The sequence below is a fragment of the Neocloeon triangulifer genome, unplaced genomic scaffold (assembly GCF_031216515.1).
Source record: "Neocloeon triangulifer isolate White Clay Creek 2 clone unplaced genomic scaffold, ASM3121651v1 ptg000010l, whole genome shotgun sequence".
In the NCBI taxonomy this organism is placed as follows: Eukaryota; Metazoa; Arthropoda; class Insecta; order Ephemeroptera; family Baetidae; genus Neocloeon; species Neocloeon triangulifer.
In genome coordinates this window covers 238,485-257,166 of record NW_026775552.1, presented here as the reverse complement: position 1 = coordinate 257,166, position 18,682 = coordinate 238,485, and the positions used below count along the sequence as shown (strand labels likewise).

General features: G+C 37.2%; 2 protein-coding genes across 6 annotated transcripts in view; one reads left to right on the top strand and one right to left on the bottom strand.

Annotated features, from left to right (window-relative positions):
• Positions 1 to 14,951, bottom strand: part of LOC132195812 (zinc finger protein chinmo) — a 42,720-nt gene extending 27,769 nt beyond the window's left edge. The window contains exon 1 of one of the 3 annotated variants that reach the window (XM_059618032.1): positions 14,795 to 14,951. The gene's annotated coding sequence lies outside the window, so the exon portion shown is untranslated. Of the gene's footprint in view, positions 1 to 13,973; positions 14,162 to 14,548; positions 14,685 to 14,794 lie in introns of those variants that run through there. The other 2 variants (XM_059618033.1, XM_059618034.1) reach the window with 2 other exon arrangements.
• A 682-nt stretch (positions 14,952 to 15,633) lies between these two features.
• LOC132195814 (cytochrome b-c1 complex subunit Rieske, mitochondrial) lies at positions 15,634 to 18,104 on the top strand. Of its 3 annotated transcripts, none has more exons than XM_059618038.1 (6): positions 15,634 to 15,934; positions 16,118 to 16,261; positions 16,441 to 16,618; positions 17,120 to 17,268; positions 17,792 to 17,959; positions 18,024 to 18,104. In XM_059618038.1, exons 1-5 carry the CDS (start codon positions 15,724 to 15,726, stop codon positions 17,929 to 17,931), a joined length of 822 nt encoding a protein of 273 aa, XP_059474021.1. In that variant the 5' UTR covers positions 15,634 to 15,723; the 3' UTR covers positions 17,932 to 17,959; positions 18,024 to 18,104. The 3 variants fall into 3 exon arrangements, with proteins under 3 accessions (XP_059474021.1, XP_059474020.1, XP_059474019.1); XM_059618037.1 differs by having other exon boundaries at positions 18,017 to 18,104; XM_059618036.1 differs by having other exon boundaries at positions 17,792 to 18,104.
• The last annotated feature ends 578 nt before the right edge of the window (positions 18,105 to 18,682 follow it).

The window sequence follows — 18,682 nt, the reverse complement described above, 5'->3', positions numbered from 1 at the left end:
TTAATTGGATACAGCGCTAAAGTTGTTTTAAAAAAATTAAGAAATAAAAATTAACTATCAAAATATCTGCCGGCGCTTGGAAGTAATAACAAGGTGGGCAAATTTCGAAATTTATCGCCAGCGCAATTTGGCTATTTGGCCATTACTCCGCCTCTCTTCGCATAGAATAACTTGATAATATTTTTGAATAAGCAGTTTGCATTCCTTTTGCGGACCATTAATTATCTGGCATTAGGAGCTCGTCTCACCACCTAACTGCGAATAAACTAAACTTGTTCTAGTTGAGCAGCGTTTGCATAATTAATTTCAGACTCGGTCGAGCGAAAAGAAGCATCAAAAGTGTGCGAATCGATAAGATCTGCTAAACGCGAGAGATGATTCGCAAGATTTAATCAAAGTCACAAGCTCAGCGGATGCAGAGAAGAAGCTTAGAATCAAATCTAGAGTGGATTAATACTAAAATTAATAAAAAAAATCCAAGTTATGGTGTAAGTTTTTGAAACGGAATATTCCTATTTAGCTTATTAAAATTTTGAACCCAAAAATTTCGTCTTGCTCGTTTTTTCGGGACATTTTGAAAACATTTAAAACGGGCGAAACTCTACACCAGCGAATTCTAGAGCAATAAAAAGTTCACCACATGACGAAACTTTACATGCCGAACAACTTTTCTGTTGACACCAAAGCTGTAGTTCAAAGGTCCAGGTCACGTTTTGGGGATTTTTTCTTATTTAAGTAAAAAAGTCTAATTTTGAGAAGGATGGTCTCTTATGATTATTTAGTAGGTGCAGGAAAAACTATAGCTTATGTAATTTTACATAATTATATATGTTATTTTCAGAATAATTAATTTTGTGGTTTTCTCTTTTCTCACAAATCACGTACGAACTTGAAAAACCGGGTGAAAAAACTACCAATTTCACGTGAAGTGAACTAAATAACTTGTCACTAAACTAATCACTAAAGCAATTAATTCAGAATGTTTAATGAATTTCAAGTAATTTCCTGCAAACATTGCACAATTTTCTTCAATGTTTCAATTGCGTACATTATTTGGTGTTTGCGATCGGCCAGAAAAAATCCACGAGCAAACAAGCAGCACCGCCGGCGGCACCGAACGAACATTCAATTACGCGTTGTCAATTATTTTGAGTGCAAGCAAAACTCTGCGACGCCCGCAGCTCGTCTTTGCACAACAAACAGCAAATAATAAAACAAAGTTTCAAACTTTCCGCGGCAACAAATCGATCTGAATTCTTTATATATGGCGTTTGAGGGCAACAAAAATTATTACATATGCACCAGCTCATGCTTTTCCCAGAAGTGAATCGAGCGTGCAGTCTCAAGACTTCAAGACAAGCAGGAAAGAAAGAAACTTTTCAGCATTAAAAAAGGTTTTAAGTGCGGAGAGCGAATATATAAAAATTCACCACAGTCTTGAAGTTGAAAATTTTAGAGGCGAGATCACGAGGGCCAGCGCAGGTAGTCGCCGCCCGAGTGAGGCTGCACCTCATGTACACACATTCCTGTCTGCGCTCCCATTAAAGGGCTTCATTCAATCTGGGCGCGAACAAATTCAGCTGCACTTTTGCCGAGGAGGAAGCCAGAAAATTTCGGCGTCGCGTGACTCGCAATTGCACTTAGGCCGAACAAGCCAAGTGCATGTTCCAGACCTTTCGTGTGACGCACTCGGATGCAGTCAGTTCAGTTTAAAAACTTTTGCGGATTCTCTGAATCACTCGCAGCTTAAAATAATTGCCTGTAATTTGACCTGAATAGTCTGAATGATAAAATGCTATTTGTTTATTTTTACGCATTGCTTGTATTCAATTGAACAAAACAATTTATTTTAAAAAAAAGGAAAGGAAGGCAGCAATAATTTTGCTTCAGTTTTGAATTTCAATAAACAAAAATTAATAATTATTTTTAATTCCTTTTCAGCATTAAGTTTTAATGGTGTAAATTTGCTTGGTTGTGTCTGTCAAGAGCAATTAAATTCGAGTTAATTTTAAGCTTTGAACTTAAGCCCCTGCTCAAGTTGTAATTGACCTCGCTGCATTTTTTTTTTTTTAGTATTACTTTGTAAGCACCAGTCGGATTGAAGTCCAGCTAGTTTGCAATATGTTTGCCAACAACACGCTACAAGCACAAAGAAAGAGTTGGAAATAATCAAAACACGATCAAGGGATCAGAGTTACGATTGGTTGTGCATTCCAAGAAAAATTGATAGATCAGTTTCTTTCTGGGGGAAAATATTTCCATTTCTGCGACACTCTTTACTTTGATGGTTTATGTTGACGAATATATAAATATAGAGTTAAAAAACATTCATTCCTATGTAAGAGTTTTGGGAAAAATTGCTCGTTTAATTTTGCAATGGATTGGCCTTGCTTTCAACTCAGCTGGAAATTTCGCAAAATCATAACACTGTTCATTGTGATTTACGGCTGAAAAGTGAATAGTTTTAAACCTTTCTAATCCTGCTATAGGCTCGTTTTTGGTGGGCGCGTTCGCTCTTTTCCTGCACCGGACGAATTTCAAAAATTCCTGTGAGCGCAGACTGCAGGTCAAATTAAAGACTGCCAGTTTACCAGGAAATAATCTTGTATTAAGAGAAGGAATGAAATGTTTTATTCTATAGCACAGAGAAAAATCAGTTCATTGCTTCTGAAATACTGCAAGAGCTCTCAAAATTAACGGAAACGCAGCGGGCCGTCCGATCAAGTCCCACTTTTCCCAACTTTTGCTTCACTACAAGATTATATTGAAAAAAGGCGGTGCTTTTTAATTGCTGGAAATTTGCATGAATTGTATATTGACTTTTGCAATTACATAACATTTTGTTAATGCCAAGACGCGATCAATAATTATTAATTCTAACTTTTTCCAGAACTACAGAGGTTCAAAAAATAATATTTTATTGTTTTTTTTTCTCATTATTTTGTAAAATTGTTTAACATTTTGTACTTAAAAGTAAGCAATTATAATATTAATTAAATGGCTGCATCAAACTTAATCAATTTAAACCTCATCTTTTGGATTCTAATTTAAATTTCTGTTTAAAACCTAATGATTATGAAATTATAACGAATCAATTTGAAATCCGAAACACGATTCGCTTTTTGCTCACAACAAAGAATGCACTCGGAGGAAATACAACTCTAAAAAATTGCAGTCAACTCAAAACTTTGGCGATTATATGCAAAACGGAATTTTCGAGATTAAGCGCGGCGGTTCAAAAAAAAAATTCACCTCTCGCTCGCTCCCTAGTTGAGCAGCACCGGCGCGCGCGTACATAATGTAATAGGCATCAATTTTATTTCATTATGTACTGGCGCGGCGACGGCGAAAACGAGTTTTGCACACAAGACATGCAGGCAGCGCATGAGATCAGGAGGCTGAAAAAAAAAAACGCCGCTGCCGCCGACTAACGACGACTCTCGCTGCACACACGGGGCAAGTTTCGGATAAATGTGCGGCGTAATAGCCCGGCCCGGCAAACTTTGCAGCCGGCACTGACCTTGACCCCTGCCCTTGCATTGTCGTACGAACCCTTTCAGTTTCTGCACACCGATACACCATAGTAAAATATTCTTCACAGTATTCTTCAATTTTACATGAAACGAATGAGAAATATATTGTACAAAATTTATTAAGACATATTTTCATCATTTAAACGGGTAAATTAATTAATTAATATACAAATAAATTTCCTTTCCTTTGCAATAATTTTTCAAGATCAGTTTTTATTACTTTTTAATTAATAAAACTTAAAAAATAACAGAATAAAATATTGCTTTTTTATAACTTGTTGAAATAATTTACTTTTTTGGTGCAATTTTCACATCTTAATTTTCGTCTGGACCATCTCATGTGATAAGGAAGAGATGAAACGCGCGGCTCCTCACATGTATTGATATTTCCTGCTGTGGGCGCCGATTTATCTGCGAGCGGCGGCGGGTAATTGATTCAAATGCGGCGCACACGTTTTGATTTATCGCCGGTTAGGTGCTTTTCGCCAATGCCACCGAGCTCTAGCTAGCACTTGCACCCAAAGTATAAATTTCGCCAAGGTGTATTATTAGTGCTGGTTCAAGGTGAGAGGAGACTTTTGCTTGCTCTGCGAATGCACGCAGCCGTTAATGGCGCGGAAAACGCAAATATATATTTGGCACTTGTGAGTTTTTAATTTATCTAGATTCTCATCTAAATTTCCTAGGCCTTCTTTATAACTTTGCCGAACGATCCAATAAAATTTCAGACGAAACATTTAAAATTCTTTAGAAGGTTTTTCATCTCCTCTTGTTAAATCGCGCAAGTCATTGAAATTACAATTCATTCATGAAACTATTGAAAATTTGAATGGCGTGAAAACAGTGCTGACGGCAGTTTTTAATTTCTTAATCTCAAATTCAGTTCTTCACACGCCCTAATGACAGTCTTATTTGTTAGACAAAGAGAGAACATTTACATGATCACGTGCTAACCCGATGACGAAGCTATTCACCGGAATTATTATCCAAGGTCAGCAAAGACCTTTTCTTTTCACGCCCCGGATTAATTATTAATAATTAACGAGGATTAAATATATCTTTTGATATTGACCATGGCAATTTTTACAGTCTGCGGTTCTATCCATAAAACCGCGATCTTTACGGCCAAGTTCGCATTTTATGGCTAGACTTACTTTCTTTCTTTCCTTTACCTGTTTAATTAAACTTTTTACCGTTACTAGACACAAAGGCCAAGGTTCTTTTGACTATTAAAACCTTTTAATGAATTTGAATATTATTCAATCATTTAGCTCATTGATTAAATTTTCAAGTATTAATAAAAAATCTTATATTTTCCCCCTTTGCAGGATTTGTTTAATTAAAAAGCATCTGCATGTTCTTATAATCAATTATTCAAATATTTAAAAAAAAAAAATATTAAAGAAAACACCTGGAGACAAACTTGTCTCATTCTTAATAAAGAAAACGTGTTTTAATTGACAGGGAACAAATTAAATAAGCCAATATTTGGTAGTTTTCCAAAGACCGATTCATTGCACGGCTGCCAATCAAACTGCATCGGCGCAGGGAATTTTTCTTTCATTCCTATTCATTAAATATATAAATGCAGCTTTGTGTATATTTGCACTTTTCGGGGGCCAACCGACTCGTGATCGATTTTCACATTTGCAGCTCTGGAGAGCGTCCAAGGAATAAAAATCCAGGTGCATGCGAGAAGAAAAGAAATAAAGACGCGTCTGTTTACCGGCCGAGGAACAAAAGCGAAGCGATGGGAACTCGCAGAGGCGCAAAAAGGAGCGCTTTTTGTGTGCGATGCACTGAATGCTCCTCTATTTAAGCACCGCGCGTTTCCAACTATTAACATACTAGAGCCTTTTACAAGTAACTTGCAACAGATCACGAGTTTATAAAAAAAATACAACATTGATCAGAGATTTAAAGAGGATTTATTAATCTTATCAATTTTTTTACGAAATGTGATTCTAATTTGCATAAATTAATAGATTTTAATGAAAATCGTCAGAATTTTAATAAGAACTAATGATTTAGTCGAGTTATTTCCTTTTTCAATTTTTGAATAAGTTATTATTATTACAAACTGATTAGTTTATTAAGTAAAGATGAATAATTAAAATTAAATTTTTATAACATTGCCAAATTTTCACGAATTTTTGTATTTTTAAAAAAAAAATTAATTTATTATTAGTAATCTTCATTAAATTAAAATAATTCATAAAAAATAAAAAATTGTAAATATGAAATCAAATATCATTATTAGTTTATTATTATTTCAATTGTTGAAAACAATTTATTTTGGCCTGTTAAAAAAATTTAATTGATTTTATTTCATTTCTGCTGCAAATTATCAAGATCTGGCGGCGGCAAAGTGGGGAGAGGTGCGTGCACCGCGAAAATAAAGCTCGCGGCAGCTCGGCTGCATGGGGCTCGGTGGGGTTGGCCGGGGGTGCACGAGGGTTGCAGAATGCAACGGGTGCGTGCTTATTGATTAGGCTCGGCGCGGCCGGTGTACGTTTTATCGCGAATGCAAAGGATGCAGATGGCGCCCGCCGAAAAACGGGGGTGGCTGCTGCCGGTCTGAGGGCTGAAGGGCGAGTCGGTCGCCCCCTACCCCCTCCCTCACTCTCTCTCTCTCTCTCTCGAACGCAATTTCGCAAACTCATTTTATGCAGCAGCGGCGGCGGCGGCGGCGGCACCCGTGCATGGCGCATGACCTAACCGCCTGGCTATATATCGAGATAATGCAAAAAAATCGATCAACTCGCAGCACTGACTCCACGCTCACGGCCCGTTCGACAAACCAACGTTTGTTTTGGGACAACTGCATCGCCCCGCGTGGATTTATTGAAAAGCTTAAAACGAATGATAAATATATTGGCTCAAGGGTCAACTGTCGCAATCAACTATAATAATAATGCCACCTGCACGAAGGGCGGAATAAAATTTGACAAAATATTATGGATAAATTTAATTAAAATTGCCGGTGTTAATTAACCTGAAATATTTCAATGAATTCAGAAATTTAAAATATATTTTGTCAAGGGCACTTGACTTATTATCAATAATTAATTAAATTTTTATCAATCTTCAACAATTTACTAAATTAAATGTTGAAGCTTATTTTCTTTTAAAAAAGAGGTTGCAATAAGAAAAAAAAATTAAATTTTAACATTGTTGCAACATTTTTTTTAAATGGCCCCTGGAAGTGGGGTTGGATTTCAAAATGAGCCCTGATCATAGAAAAATGCATTTAATATAATGGTTTCTCAACTTCCGAAATGTATTTGCTTAATTTGATTGAAAATTTAGCAAAATATGAGGAGGAGTTCTAAATTTATCTGACTCCCCCTGCAGATATCTCAAAAACGAAACATGTGTCACCAAAATATGCACTCGGATGTGAAATTAAATTTGGAACATCTTTTCTATGGATAAGATGAAAATATTATTGGTCCTTACCTCCTTGTCAGTGCTTTAAAAACTTCATCAAACTTTAGTGACCTTGAACTTAAACCTGTGACCATGAATTTTATAGACGAATTTAAGTCAATTTTATTGGCTTTCAAACGGTGCCGAGTTTTTTCAAAGTACTCCAGTAGAAGCCGAGATAATTGGGATTAAATAAAACACAGAAAAAGACCCGCCAATTTCAGCCCGTATGATAGGCAATGTCTGGATTGAGCCACCAACCCTAAGTTTATCATCGAAATTCAACAACACATGTTAAATTTATATGGAAAAGGCCAGTTTTAAATATTTAATGAATTTAAATGCTTTAATTATTTATTAAATTTCAGAGATTTGAGGAAATATCAATTAATAAAAGAAAAAAGTAATCACAGATAAATTAAAACTCGTTAAATTTTTGATTGGGTATAAAAGCTTTAATGGGAATATTTATTTTGCAATTAAAATTAGGTATATTTGGTACAATGTGAAATGAAAAGCTCTTTGCAAGTGATTTATAAAAATAACGTCAATGATGAGAGCTAAACTTGAGCCCGAAAAACAATTACGTAATGAACTTTCCAATTAACAGGTTTTCCAGAAGGCCAGAGTTTGTCAAAATAATGAAATTATAATTAAATTTGGTGTTGTTAGAAGGAAGTATTTAATTTTTTTTTATTAATTTTTAGCTGTGACGATGTGTGTGGCTCTTGGGTGGCAACTGCAGCAATCTCTGCCGGCTCAACGATTTTTTGCGAAAAGTGTCCCGCTTTTTGAGCGCGCCGAGGAAAGGGTGTCAAGATGAAGACGCGCGAGTGACCCTTAAAATGAAATTCACACCGCTAAGTATTTGCAGCGCAGAGACGCGCAGTAGAGAGAAAAAGAGGCGCCCCTGCCGTGGCCGCCGCGCCCGCCCCGCCTGCCAAGTGTTCAGAAAAGCATACAAAGCAGCAGCTTTTGAAACTGCGTTTTAGCGCGGCGGTGCGCGCGTGCAAATTTAAATTGGGCTTCATTATTTTTAAATATATATATTCAGCAAAGTAAGAGAGGGCAAAAAAAAAGATAGCGAAAGAAAGCATGTTCTGGCAGCCAAAGAGAAAAAAATCAGCAAGACGAGAAAAGCTCTGCTCTCGGGTCCGTCTTGGCAGCAGGAACGCGGCGACCGACGGTCCACGTGCCGGTGCACTCCGCCCCTCTCCCCCCGCGAATAATAAATAATCGCGTACACAGTCAGCACAGCAAAATAAGTATCTCGAAAACAGACTGAAAAAAAGCAGCGAACGCAACGAGAAAGCGTGGGTTGACGGCAGAGTTTCAAGCCAATTTAAAATGTTGCAAACGCTTTCAGATGCCCCATCGTCTGCACTCAAAAATAGACTTTTCGATGTAATTTTTATTAAATTTTTTTTTAATAATTTAAAGTAGTAAACCATGAGAAAAGGGATTGGTTTATCATTTTACGATATTAGATATAAAATTTGATATGAAAAATAAAAATAATTTAGTGACTGTTCTCGAAAATTGTTCCTAAATTTTATCATAGAAAACAATTAAGTACATGGGATTTTTTTAGTTTAAAACGATTAAAAAGACTACAATTTCGCGAGGGGTGAATTAATTCATAAGCCAATGTTGTTGTTTTTTAAACATTTGAAAATTCTGAGAAAATTTTGAGCTATGGTTTCAGAGGTCTTTAACAGGTAATAATTGGGGGGGGGGGGGGGTTAGCTTCGGACGTGATTTGTGAACAAACTAAAAATTGCAGAAACTTGAAAATTGCAAAATGTAAAATTACACAAGCTACATTTTTTCCTGTGCCTGCAAAAACAATGATAAGGGAACATCATCCCCAAAATTGGACCTTTTTCATAAAAAAGTACGAAAATCTTATAAAGGTGACCTTGACCTTTGACCTACAGCTTCGGTGCCAACAGAAAAGTTGTTCGGCATAAAAAATTACATCTAAAGGTGAAATTTTTATCACTCTAGCATTTGCAGTTGCAAAGTTAAACATGCGTCAAAAGTTTTCAGAATGTCCCAGAAAAATGGGATTTTTAAAAATTTAGCAAACGATTCCTTTTTAAAACGCTCACATTATTAATTAAAAATGACTAATTTCCTAAAATGTTATCATCCTCCAAATGCTTTCGTAGAAATGGTAATTTAATTTTTTTTTAAACATGTTATAATTTTTAAAAATTTGACAGTGTTCTTGAAAACACCAATTTAAGCTGACACTAAGAAATTATATTTTATTATTTGAACTATTGAATTGATTTCACTAATTAACTTCTTTAGCCCTTTAAAATGAGTTCAAAACTATACTTGTACGACCAGACCACAAATATTTTCAAATTTGAAAATAAAAACTTTTTGTTAAGCCACACATATTAACAAATTAATTAATCTAACTCGTCAAACACAAATTTTGCATACATATTGGTTTGATAATTTTGTTACGATTTTCCTTATAAAATCAACTCGGGATAATTGATTGCGAAATCGAAAAGAAAATTTGCATCTCAGCCGAAATGATTTTTGAACCCAATGAATTTTGGAACCGCCGTTTAAGGCATGAATTTTTTTTCGCGCGCACTTCGCATCCATCTGCTCGTCGCGTAATTACCGCGGGGCGTCTTGGGCGGGGGCGGCGGGCCGGGGGGTTGATATACTGCACCGCCGCACAGCCTGCAACCTACGTCACGCCACACCGAGTGAAGCAGCGCGGCCTGACCTCCGCCGTATGTTGCGCTTCGCAGCTAATCAATAGCAAAAATGTCATAGCACTCTCTCTCTCTGGCCGGCCGAAGCGATGGACGACCGCGCCCCCACCCACCCCTCCTCGCGTGCATCCCCCGTGCGATGTAATTATGCGTTTCGCAATTTCGCTCCAAGAATCGTCTTTGTTTTCCTTTCACTTTTTCTTCTTCCACCGCAGCAAATGTTTTATGGTTTCGCCGATATTTTTTCATTTTTTCTACCCACCGTGAAGGGGGTGTTCGTTCGCCACCCCCGCCGCGCCAAAACATAATCATCATCCACCGCCGTTACTTATCGCTCCACGCAATTTTTTTCCATCGCCAAATAAAAATGGAAAGAAATCCTATATAACAATTTTAACGTTTGAAATCAAAATGTATAAAACTCGGCTAAAAGCTTTTAAATCCGCCAGTAGAAAGTTTTAAAAAACAAAAACCGCAGCCACATAAGCTGAATTGGGCAATAAAAATTAAAAATACGCGAATTTTAAAAGTGGATTCGAATTGATTAATTACTAAAAAGCGCAGCTTTAAATTTGTTGACAGCAAAAATTGAGATATATTTTCAGGTATGAACAAAAATAATCAACATAATTACTTAAATAGTGTGAAATTAGCAACTAATCTCAAAGTTGAATAGTGCAAATATTTAAATTTATTGATTTTAAAAAAAATGCATCTATAAAAATTTCAGAATTGTGGAGATTTTTGTCTTGAGAAATATATCAATTAAAGCATTAAAAAATAAAAAATGAAATTTAAATCTCTATATTCTCTGAACATACTTTTTGGAAGTTTTATTTTAAGAGTAATTTATTTGGATTTCCAAGTGAAATTTTACTAACTCATTCTCAATCTCGTTGCTAGTAAACTTTGCAGACCAAGTCATACGGCACCGTGTCATGTAGCGCGTCCCCATGAATGGGGAACGTGATCAATAAACTTGAATAAAAATTGCCATTTGCATAACACTTTTTCTTTTTGTACGAACACACGTTTGTACACAGCAGTGTTTATTGGATTCGATCGCGCGAGAGCAAAGCGTGCGGAATCACATGTCATTCAGCGCGTCTAAAATATAAAACGGGGAGAGCGTGAAAATCCCTTGCACAATAAGTGGCGAGAATTATGCAAATTCTGTGTCATTAGCGTTCATTATGTACCGCAATTCATTAGAGGATATTAATTTTCGCCAATTGTATTATTCAGCTAAAAGGAAAGGGAAAAAATTCCACTTAGATTTGCATCAGATTATTCAATATAAACCATTTAAAAATTTCTAAGTTAGACTAGATTTTGAAGAGGATTTCAAATTTAACAACTCAGGATCATCATTGTTTAAATTGCCACGTTAATTTTTTAGAAAAGTTAAATAAAAGATAGAAAAATGTGTTTCTTTTTTTTTTGCAACTTTTCACGTTTTTGAGGGAAAATGGAAACTAATTTTTGAACAATTTAATTCAATTAATTAGTGCAAAAAAATTATTTTTCAAATTTTTAATGTAAAAACGTAGATCATCAACAAATTAAAAAAACATATGAACTGTAAAATTTAGGATTTTTTTTATGAATATTTTCATCCCTATTGATGAGTTTTTATATATATGCATTCAATATGGGCGTTGTTGAAAACAATCTGGTTTTAAATGGTTTGACATAATTCGAAAGCGACCAAGTTTTTGTTCTGAAAATTATTTAAATGATATTTAATTTGAATGAGACAATGTAAAATTGAAGCAGCGAAGACTTTGAAACGGCGCGGATTTGAAAGTATAAAATGCGATATGAATTCTTGCAGCTCTGACGTCAGCCGCGAATGCACAAAAAGCCGACGAATTTCCAAACACGTGCGCGGCGCCGAGGCAAAAAGCTGCTGGGCTGGTGCAGCGAGGGCGGCGGGAAAAAGATCGATTTTCTGCAAGGCGCAAATGGCGGCCGATTCATTTCTTTCCATTTGCCGCCGCCGCCGCCGCGTTAATTATCTGCAAATGCGCGTCTCTCTCTCTCTCTCTCTCTGGAAAGGGCTTTGTGTTGGTCTCGCGGCCAAGGTGAGATTGCACGCGGAATAAATAAATATTCGCGAGAGGAAAACAAAAGAGTGCATCGGATCGAATTTACATTTCGGGCACGTTATTTTATTAGACACGGCCGAGCCCGTTCGCCTGCAGCCTCAAGGAGGCCCTAGACACTTTCTCTATTCAATGTCACTCGTGTGCAAAAAGAAAAAAAATAACAAGTTGCAAATTCGCAGAGCGCCGCCAGCGCCTCTCCGCCATTTAATCGGCGCGCCGTGGATCATCGCCAAATCTCAACCACGCTTATTTTTATTTAATTGGACTTTATTTATTGCTTAAATGTTCAGTTTGAAGTTTAAATTTCGTCTTCTGTGCTGTTTCCATCATTTGGAAAATATATAAGTAAAATAAAAATGTTTTTGGGGAACAATAATTAAAAAATTTGCATTAATTATTTTACATTTTTTACTTAATATAAATATGTTTTTCTTATATATTATCAAAAAATTGATTTGAAACTTAAATTCAAGTCAATTTTCAAATAACTAAATGGAAATTAATCCGTTTTCTAGATTTACTCCCGGAAATGAGTTCCAATTAATTTCCTGGTTTACCACGCAACGGCTTTTGCTAAAACGGGCCTGATTAATTTTTTTGGTAATTTTTCTCTAATTTTAGATGTCAGTTAATTCTAGGAAAAATTGAAGTCATTTGAAGAACTGAATTTTTTAAATTTAGAATTTTTTTCTAATGAGAATTTTCATGTAAATATTTATTTCCTCTCAAAATTAGGCTAACCAAAATTGATATAATTTTCACGTTCAAATCCCTCCAATTAGGATAGAAAAATAAAATCAATAGGTCAGCCGATAAAAACAATTTACAATGATTTTATAGGGAATTTAATTTCATTGTGGATAAATCTAACGTTCAATAAGATCAAATTCCAAACTCTGGTCTTTTCATTGTTCATTATTATTTTGCTCTACATTTTTTGCCTTTTTTCTTTTTGATTAAGTTTTAATAATACCTGAAATAAGTTTTATATTGTTACTTAAATTATTGATCAAAATGTCTGAATTGAATTGAGAAAAGAAAAAATTTATTTTAATTATTTATAATAAAATACATTTGAGAACAATTTTATTTGATTCGCATGTCGTAAATAAAAGTGAATCTGGACAATTTTTTTTTCTTCATTCTTACTCTCTTTTTCAGATCAATATGTGGGTGAATAAGGCATGTTTGGGGTGGCCGCGGATCAATGTAAACAAGAGGTGGGGCAGCTCTGCACCGCGCTAGCTCTGGTCGCACTCACTCACACCACACCGAATAAAAACTATGTACTCTCTCGGTACAGTGCATACTCGTAACCGCCCGCTGGCGCTCATCGCACTTACTTGCCCGTCAACAAAACTTTCAATTTCGCTCCAAGAAGAAAAGATCTCTTCCATCGCCGCGCCGTCAATTAAAACCGAATTTGCTTACATTAGAAAATAATGAGGTTGGTATATTAATTGAGACGAATTCAAAATGTTTGGAAGATGTTAGAAAATTGACAAGAAAACTAAATTGTGTTAAAAACAAATTATATAATTAATTTAATTTTTTGTTATTTTCTTTGTTATGTTAGATCAAATTAATTATTAAAACAAAATTTTCTTATTAAAGATAATTACTTCCAAATGGTAAGCATAATTTTTTTTGTAAAATTCAACAGAACATAATTAAAACGAAAAAGATTGCTTGCATGAAAAATCAATCAGAATAGGATATATTTCCTCTATCACTTATTTTAAGATAATTTAGAATAGTTTAATTGATTGTATTAGAGCTTGCAATATAAAATTTTAAATATCTTTTAACAATCAAATTTCCTCTGAAATTCACTTATTGTTTTGTTTTTACCACAGAAATGGCGGAACAAATTTCCGAAATGCCTGGAAAAACGGTATTGCAGAGAGAATAATTAATAAATAACAAGGAAAAACACCGCGGGCAGTCATGCTGCTTTTCACTTGGCAATAATTAAACCATCGCGCGCAGGGAAACATCGTGTTGCCGGAAATGAATTGCGTTGCATTAAATCACCGACGAAAAACGCAAGTCTCGTAATAATAATTATTCGTCCTCGGCGAACAATTGCAAATTGAAAACAAATTCCAAATGTAATCAAGACAGCCACTCGCGATGCAACAACAACTATGAGATTAATTTACCTTTCTGTGTGTCTGTTTCAGGCGAAGAGCATGACGCGCAATTGGCGATGAGAAAATTTGGCGACTCGATCGGCACGCAGGCTGCAAAATGGACCCTGAGAGTGCGGTTGCTAATCACGGCGGCGGCGGGTCGGTCCGTCCGTCCGACTTAGGCAGCTCCTGCTTGCTCGCTGCTCCTTCCCCTCCCGCGGCGCGCGCGAGTGCACCGTGAGTGCGCTCCGGCCACCCCTGCCTGCCTGCACGCCCCCCACCCACCCCCCGCCCGCCTGCACTATTCACGATCAATGTCAACTTTCCCTCTCAACCCTCGTCGCGGCCGCTGCTTTCTCTACTACCCACCCTGCGACCCAACCCTGTTTTGAATTTTTTCGGCGCGCACACACGTGCCGACTTGAATAAAATTCTTCGCGGAGACGGTGCAGCGGCGGCGTTTATTTTTGGGGGTCGACCGGTTTTTTTTTGCACGTATATATAATTCGCGCAGGGACACTGTAGCATTCCTCGCGGATTCGCAATGAATTAATTATGATTACAATCGGCGGCCGAATTCTCGGATCGGGCGACAGTCGGCCTACCTATGCTTGTCGACGGCCGAATCGGGCTGCAGTCAAGGCTGTCGGTTCAAGGTGAAGCGCTGTGGCTGCTCGTCGCATGCAACTTCCATCTTGACACGACTCGCCTGCTGCTGCTGCTGCTGCCCTCCCTGCTCCCCCTCCCACTCGCCAAATTCTTTTCTATAATGCAATTTGTGTGTTGGCGCCGATATTCGGCCGCCGATCGGCCGTGTCGGCGCGTGACACGCGACCCTGACGCTCACTCACCCTTGCTTTGGCGAATCCGACAGACCTGAGGCACGCGTTCACCGACTAATTTCAAGATTTGCACTACTTGTTCATAGAGAAGAAATTTATTGTTAGTTGCAAGGCCGGAAACACTGCGGCCTGTTGGTATGAAAATTTTCGCACGTTTTCGCCGACACCACCCTGTGCGAATTTCACGCCCCGTGAGCACGAGTGCAAAAATTGTGCCAATTCATTGAATGTTTTTTACGACAACGGCTGATGCTGTTGTCGCCAAAATTTTGCGAATTCGTGACCCAATTTGCGAATTTTTGGGGCCGAGCGCGGCGAGCAAATTTCTCATAGGCGCACCACACACGGTCTGCGTGAATTCGCAGTGCGCCTTCAAGGTCGCGCCACCGGCCCGCCCTCCAATGTAAATTGATGGACTTTTGGCGCCACCAATTTTCGCCTGTGAAAAGTTCAGCCCGCCAGTGGTAAATGTGCCGGTTATTTACAAAATAACCGGTTAGTTGTGAATTTTTACCGGTATTTATTTTCAATTTTTGCAATTTTCAGTGCTTTCAATAAAAAGTTATTCTAAATTAAAGCTTAATATTGCAAATAAATATATATCTCATGATTTCGCTTGAAAAGATTCCAAATAAAACCATTATTCAAGAAGTGAACGTTTTTGCAACTCACTTGTTCTCCGCAATTTCATTAAAAAAATTAATTTTTTTTACTTGTGACTACTGTAAATACTTTTAAAACTATAAAATATATCCAAATTTTACTTTTGTTTAAGTTTTTAATTTTTGCAAAATTGCCGTTTTTTAACCGGTTTCGCAAACATCTGCTCACTGACGACGTCACGCCCCCTTTTCGTCGTCCATCGCCATATTGGCTGATCGTCCAGCAGAAAATTCGTGGGTTCGGTGCATTGGTTCGGTGTAAATAGAAGGGCCAAGATGATGAACATCGTCTCGAAATCGGGCTCCCTGGCCCCCTACCTGAAGCCCAGCACCCAGGTGGTGGCCTCCGGCCTCAAGGCGGCCGCACCCGCCGTCGCCGTGGCACAGAAGGCGCCCACGGTCCCGACACCCATTACCCCGATGACCGGCTACTCTTTGGCCAAAAGTCTGCCCAAGGGAGCAACCAACACGACAACCGTCCTGAGCAGTGAGTTCTTTTTCTCTCAAACTTAAAAATAAGGTCATTAAATTGGGCCCAAAACCTAAAACTGGGCCACGATCGTCGGTCCAAGTTTGACCTCTATGCAGCACCAGCTGGTCGGTCAAACGATCATCTGGGATCAAAATTATTTTATAAAGACCCGAATATTAATTTTTTTGTATTTTTCAGGCAACATTCAGGTTCGGTTCGCTCACACGGACATCCAGGTGCCAGACTTCAGTGCCTACAGGCGCAAAGACACCTTGAGCCCTTCCTCGAAAAATGCCGATAGCGCCGAAAACCGAAAAGCGTTCTCTTACTTTGTCGTCGCAGGTGAAATTACAATCAATACTTTTCGCATGAACCGTAATGAAGAAATATTATATAAGAACAATGTTTTATTTGTAAATGAAATCATAAGGCCTGCTGAAATTAATTGGCGTTGAATACTTTTATCGAATTTTTTTAATATGTAGGGTCCGATGCGAAAATAAAATTTTGATTATTTTCAGGCACCTCAATGGCCGCTGCGTACAGTGCCAAGGCTGTTGTCTCCCAGTTCATTTCCAGCATGAGCGCATCTGCCGATGTCTTGGCCCTGGCCAAGATCGAGATAAAACTGTCCGATATTCCTGAGGGCAAGAGTGTCACATTCAAGTGGAGAGGCAAACCTCTTTTCATCCGCCACAGGTTGGATTGCATAGCGTCAGGGCCTGACTAGAGCCAAATTTTAAATCAGGGGCCTCGCCCTTAAACCCAATGTTAATGTCAAGGATGAACAAAATCACAAAAGGAAGTCAATCTCATGCAATCTTTTTGCGATCACGGAAAGCAAATTTAATGCTTAATTAATCTGTGAGAATTTAATGCTAAATCTGTAAGAAGAACTCAACTTCATGTCATTTGATATAGAAATTTTCTAAAAAGTTTTTTTGATACTCTTCATTATGAAACAGGAATTGATTAAAACCATTTGAAATTAGTTCTTTTTATTGAAAAAAATTTTTATCGTGAAAAATAGCAACATTTTGAGATTGCAACCTGGATTGTTCCCTTTTCAGGTTGCAAAATTTGAGATCGCATTATTTCTTTTTTTTATGTTTTTGTTTACGTTCAGGCCTGTTAGGCTAGTCCGGCTCTGCATTACATCATCAAATTTTTTCTATAACTTAACATATTTTTAAATTCCAGGACTTCTGAGGAAATCAGCAGAGAGCAAGCTGTGCCCATCAGCAGTCTGCGTGACCCTCAGCATGACAGCGAAAGAGCAGCACAGCCCGAGTGGCTCATTGTTCTCGGAGTCTGCACACACTTGGGTTGTGTGCCCATTGCTAATGCTGGTAAGCTATGGAAGAGCGTTTTTAAATTTTGATTGCAAAATTAAATCAAATTAGCCAGTGGACCTAAAGAAGTTGCTTTTAGAAAAGGATTTGACGGCATTTTTCAAGACTTAAATTTGGTTTTATTCTCCAGCCTTGACCTAGATCAAATTTAATTTCTGGAATTAAAAATTAATCAGTTCTCTAAAACTTCATTCCTCTTAATTTTGCACCGGAATGAAAAAAAAATGTTTTTTTTTTTAATTTTTTATTTCACTAAAAAATGATTTCGCTTAAAAAATTAACCAAATCTGGTTTTATTTTTATAGAAAATTGTGGTTTTTTTTTTTAAAGAAAAAGAATAGCTCTTGTGGTAAAATAGAATTTTAAACAATGATGACGCTGATTTTTCTTCACTATTCACTTCAATAAATATCTTCAGTGCCGAGGCTTTATTATAATTGGAATTCAACTCCTTGTTATATTGTTAACTTATTATTTAGTATTTTAACTTTTGAGCTAATCAAACTAATTTTGATCTTAGGCGACTTTGGTGGCTACTACTGTCCATGCCACGGCTCCCATTACGATGCCTCCGGCCGCATCCGCAAAGGTCCTGCTCCTCTCAACCTAGAAGTTCCCCCCTACGAGTTCCAGGACGGAGGAATCCTGGTGGTTGGCTAAGATACCTGCAACCAAATCCCAACCTCAAGTAATAAGTTATTGTTCACATGCCCAATAGCCGGCACTGATTCTGAATTCCTTCAAGTATTTAGGAGTGACCGTAGAGGCAAAATTGAAGAACACGCAAAAAAAAATAATGTTGTTAAGTTGTACAAAATAAAAAATGATTAAAACGAAGAAGAGGAGTGTTAATCCAAATCAGTTTCTATTATTACAGGAATCTGTGCAACGTTGAGTGGCTGCATTTTATAGACTCATTTAAAGAAAGAGGTTAAGTTAATATCTTCACATTGAAGAATTGAAGTTTTGCTCTGGGTGGGTCCGAATATCAGAGAAACGATTCTAGAAACGATTCTCGAGAAACGTTTCTCGAGAAAAGATTCTCCAGGATCGTTTCTGCCTTTAAAACTCAACTAAAGAATCGTTCCTTGAGAATCCTTGCGCGAGAATCTTTTCTCGAGAAACGTTTCTCTAGAATCATTTCTCGAGAAACGTTTCTCGAGAAACGTTTCTCCAGAATCGTTTCTCGAGAAACGTTTCTCAAGAATCGTTTCTCTGATATTCGGACCCACCCTCTGTGTTTTACCAAATTAATATTTTGATGCAGAAACATAAAAATTGAAAGTAATGCAACAAAAATCAGATTGCTGAATAAAATATCTACTGCTTTTATTTTAATTAAACTATTTTAAGTAATTTTACGAGTTAATAAAAAAAATTAAATTAACCGAATAAAAAAAAGCAATTATAA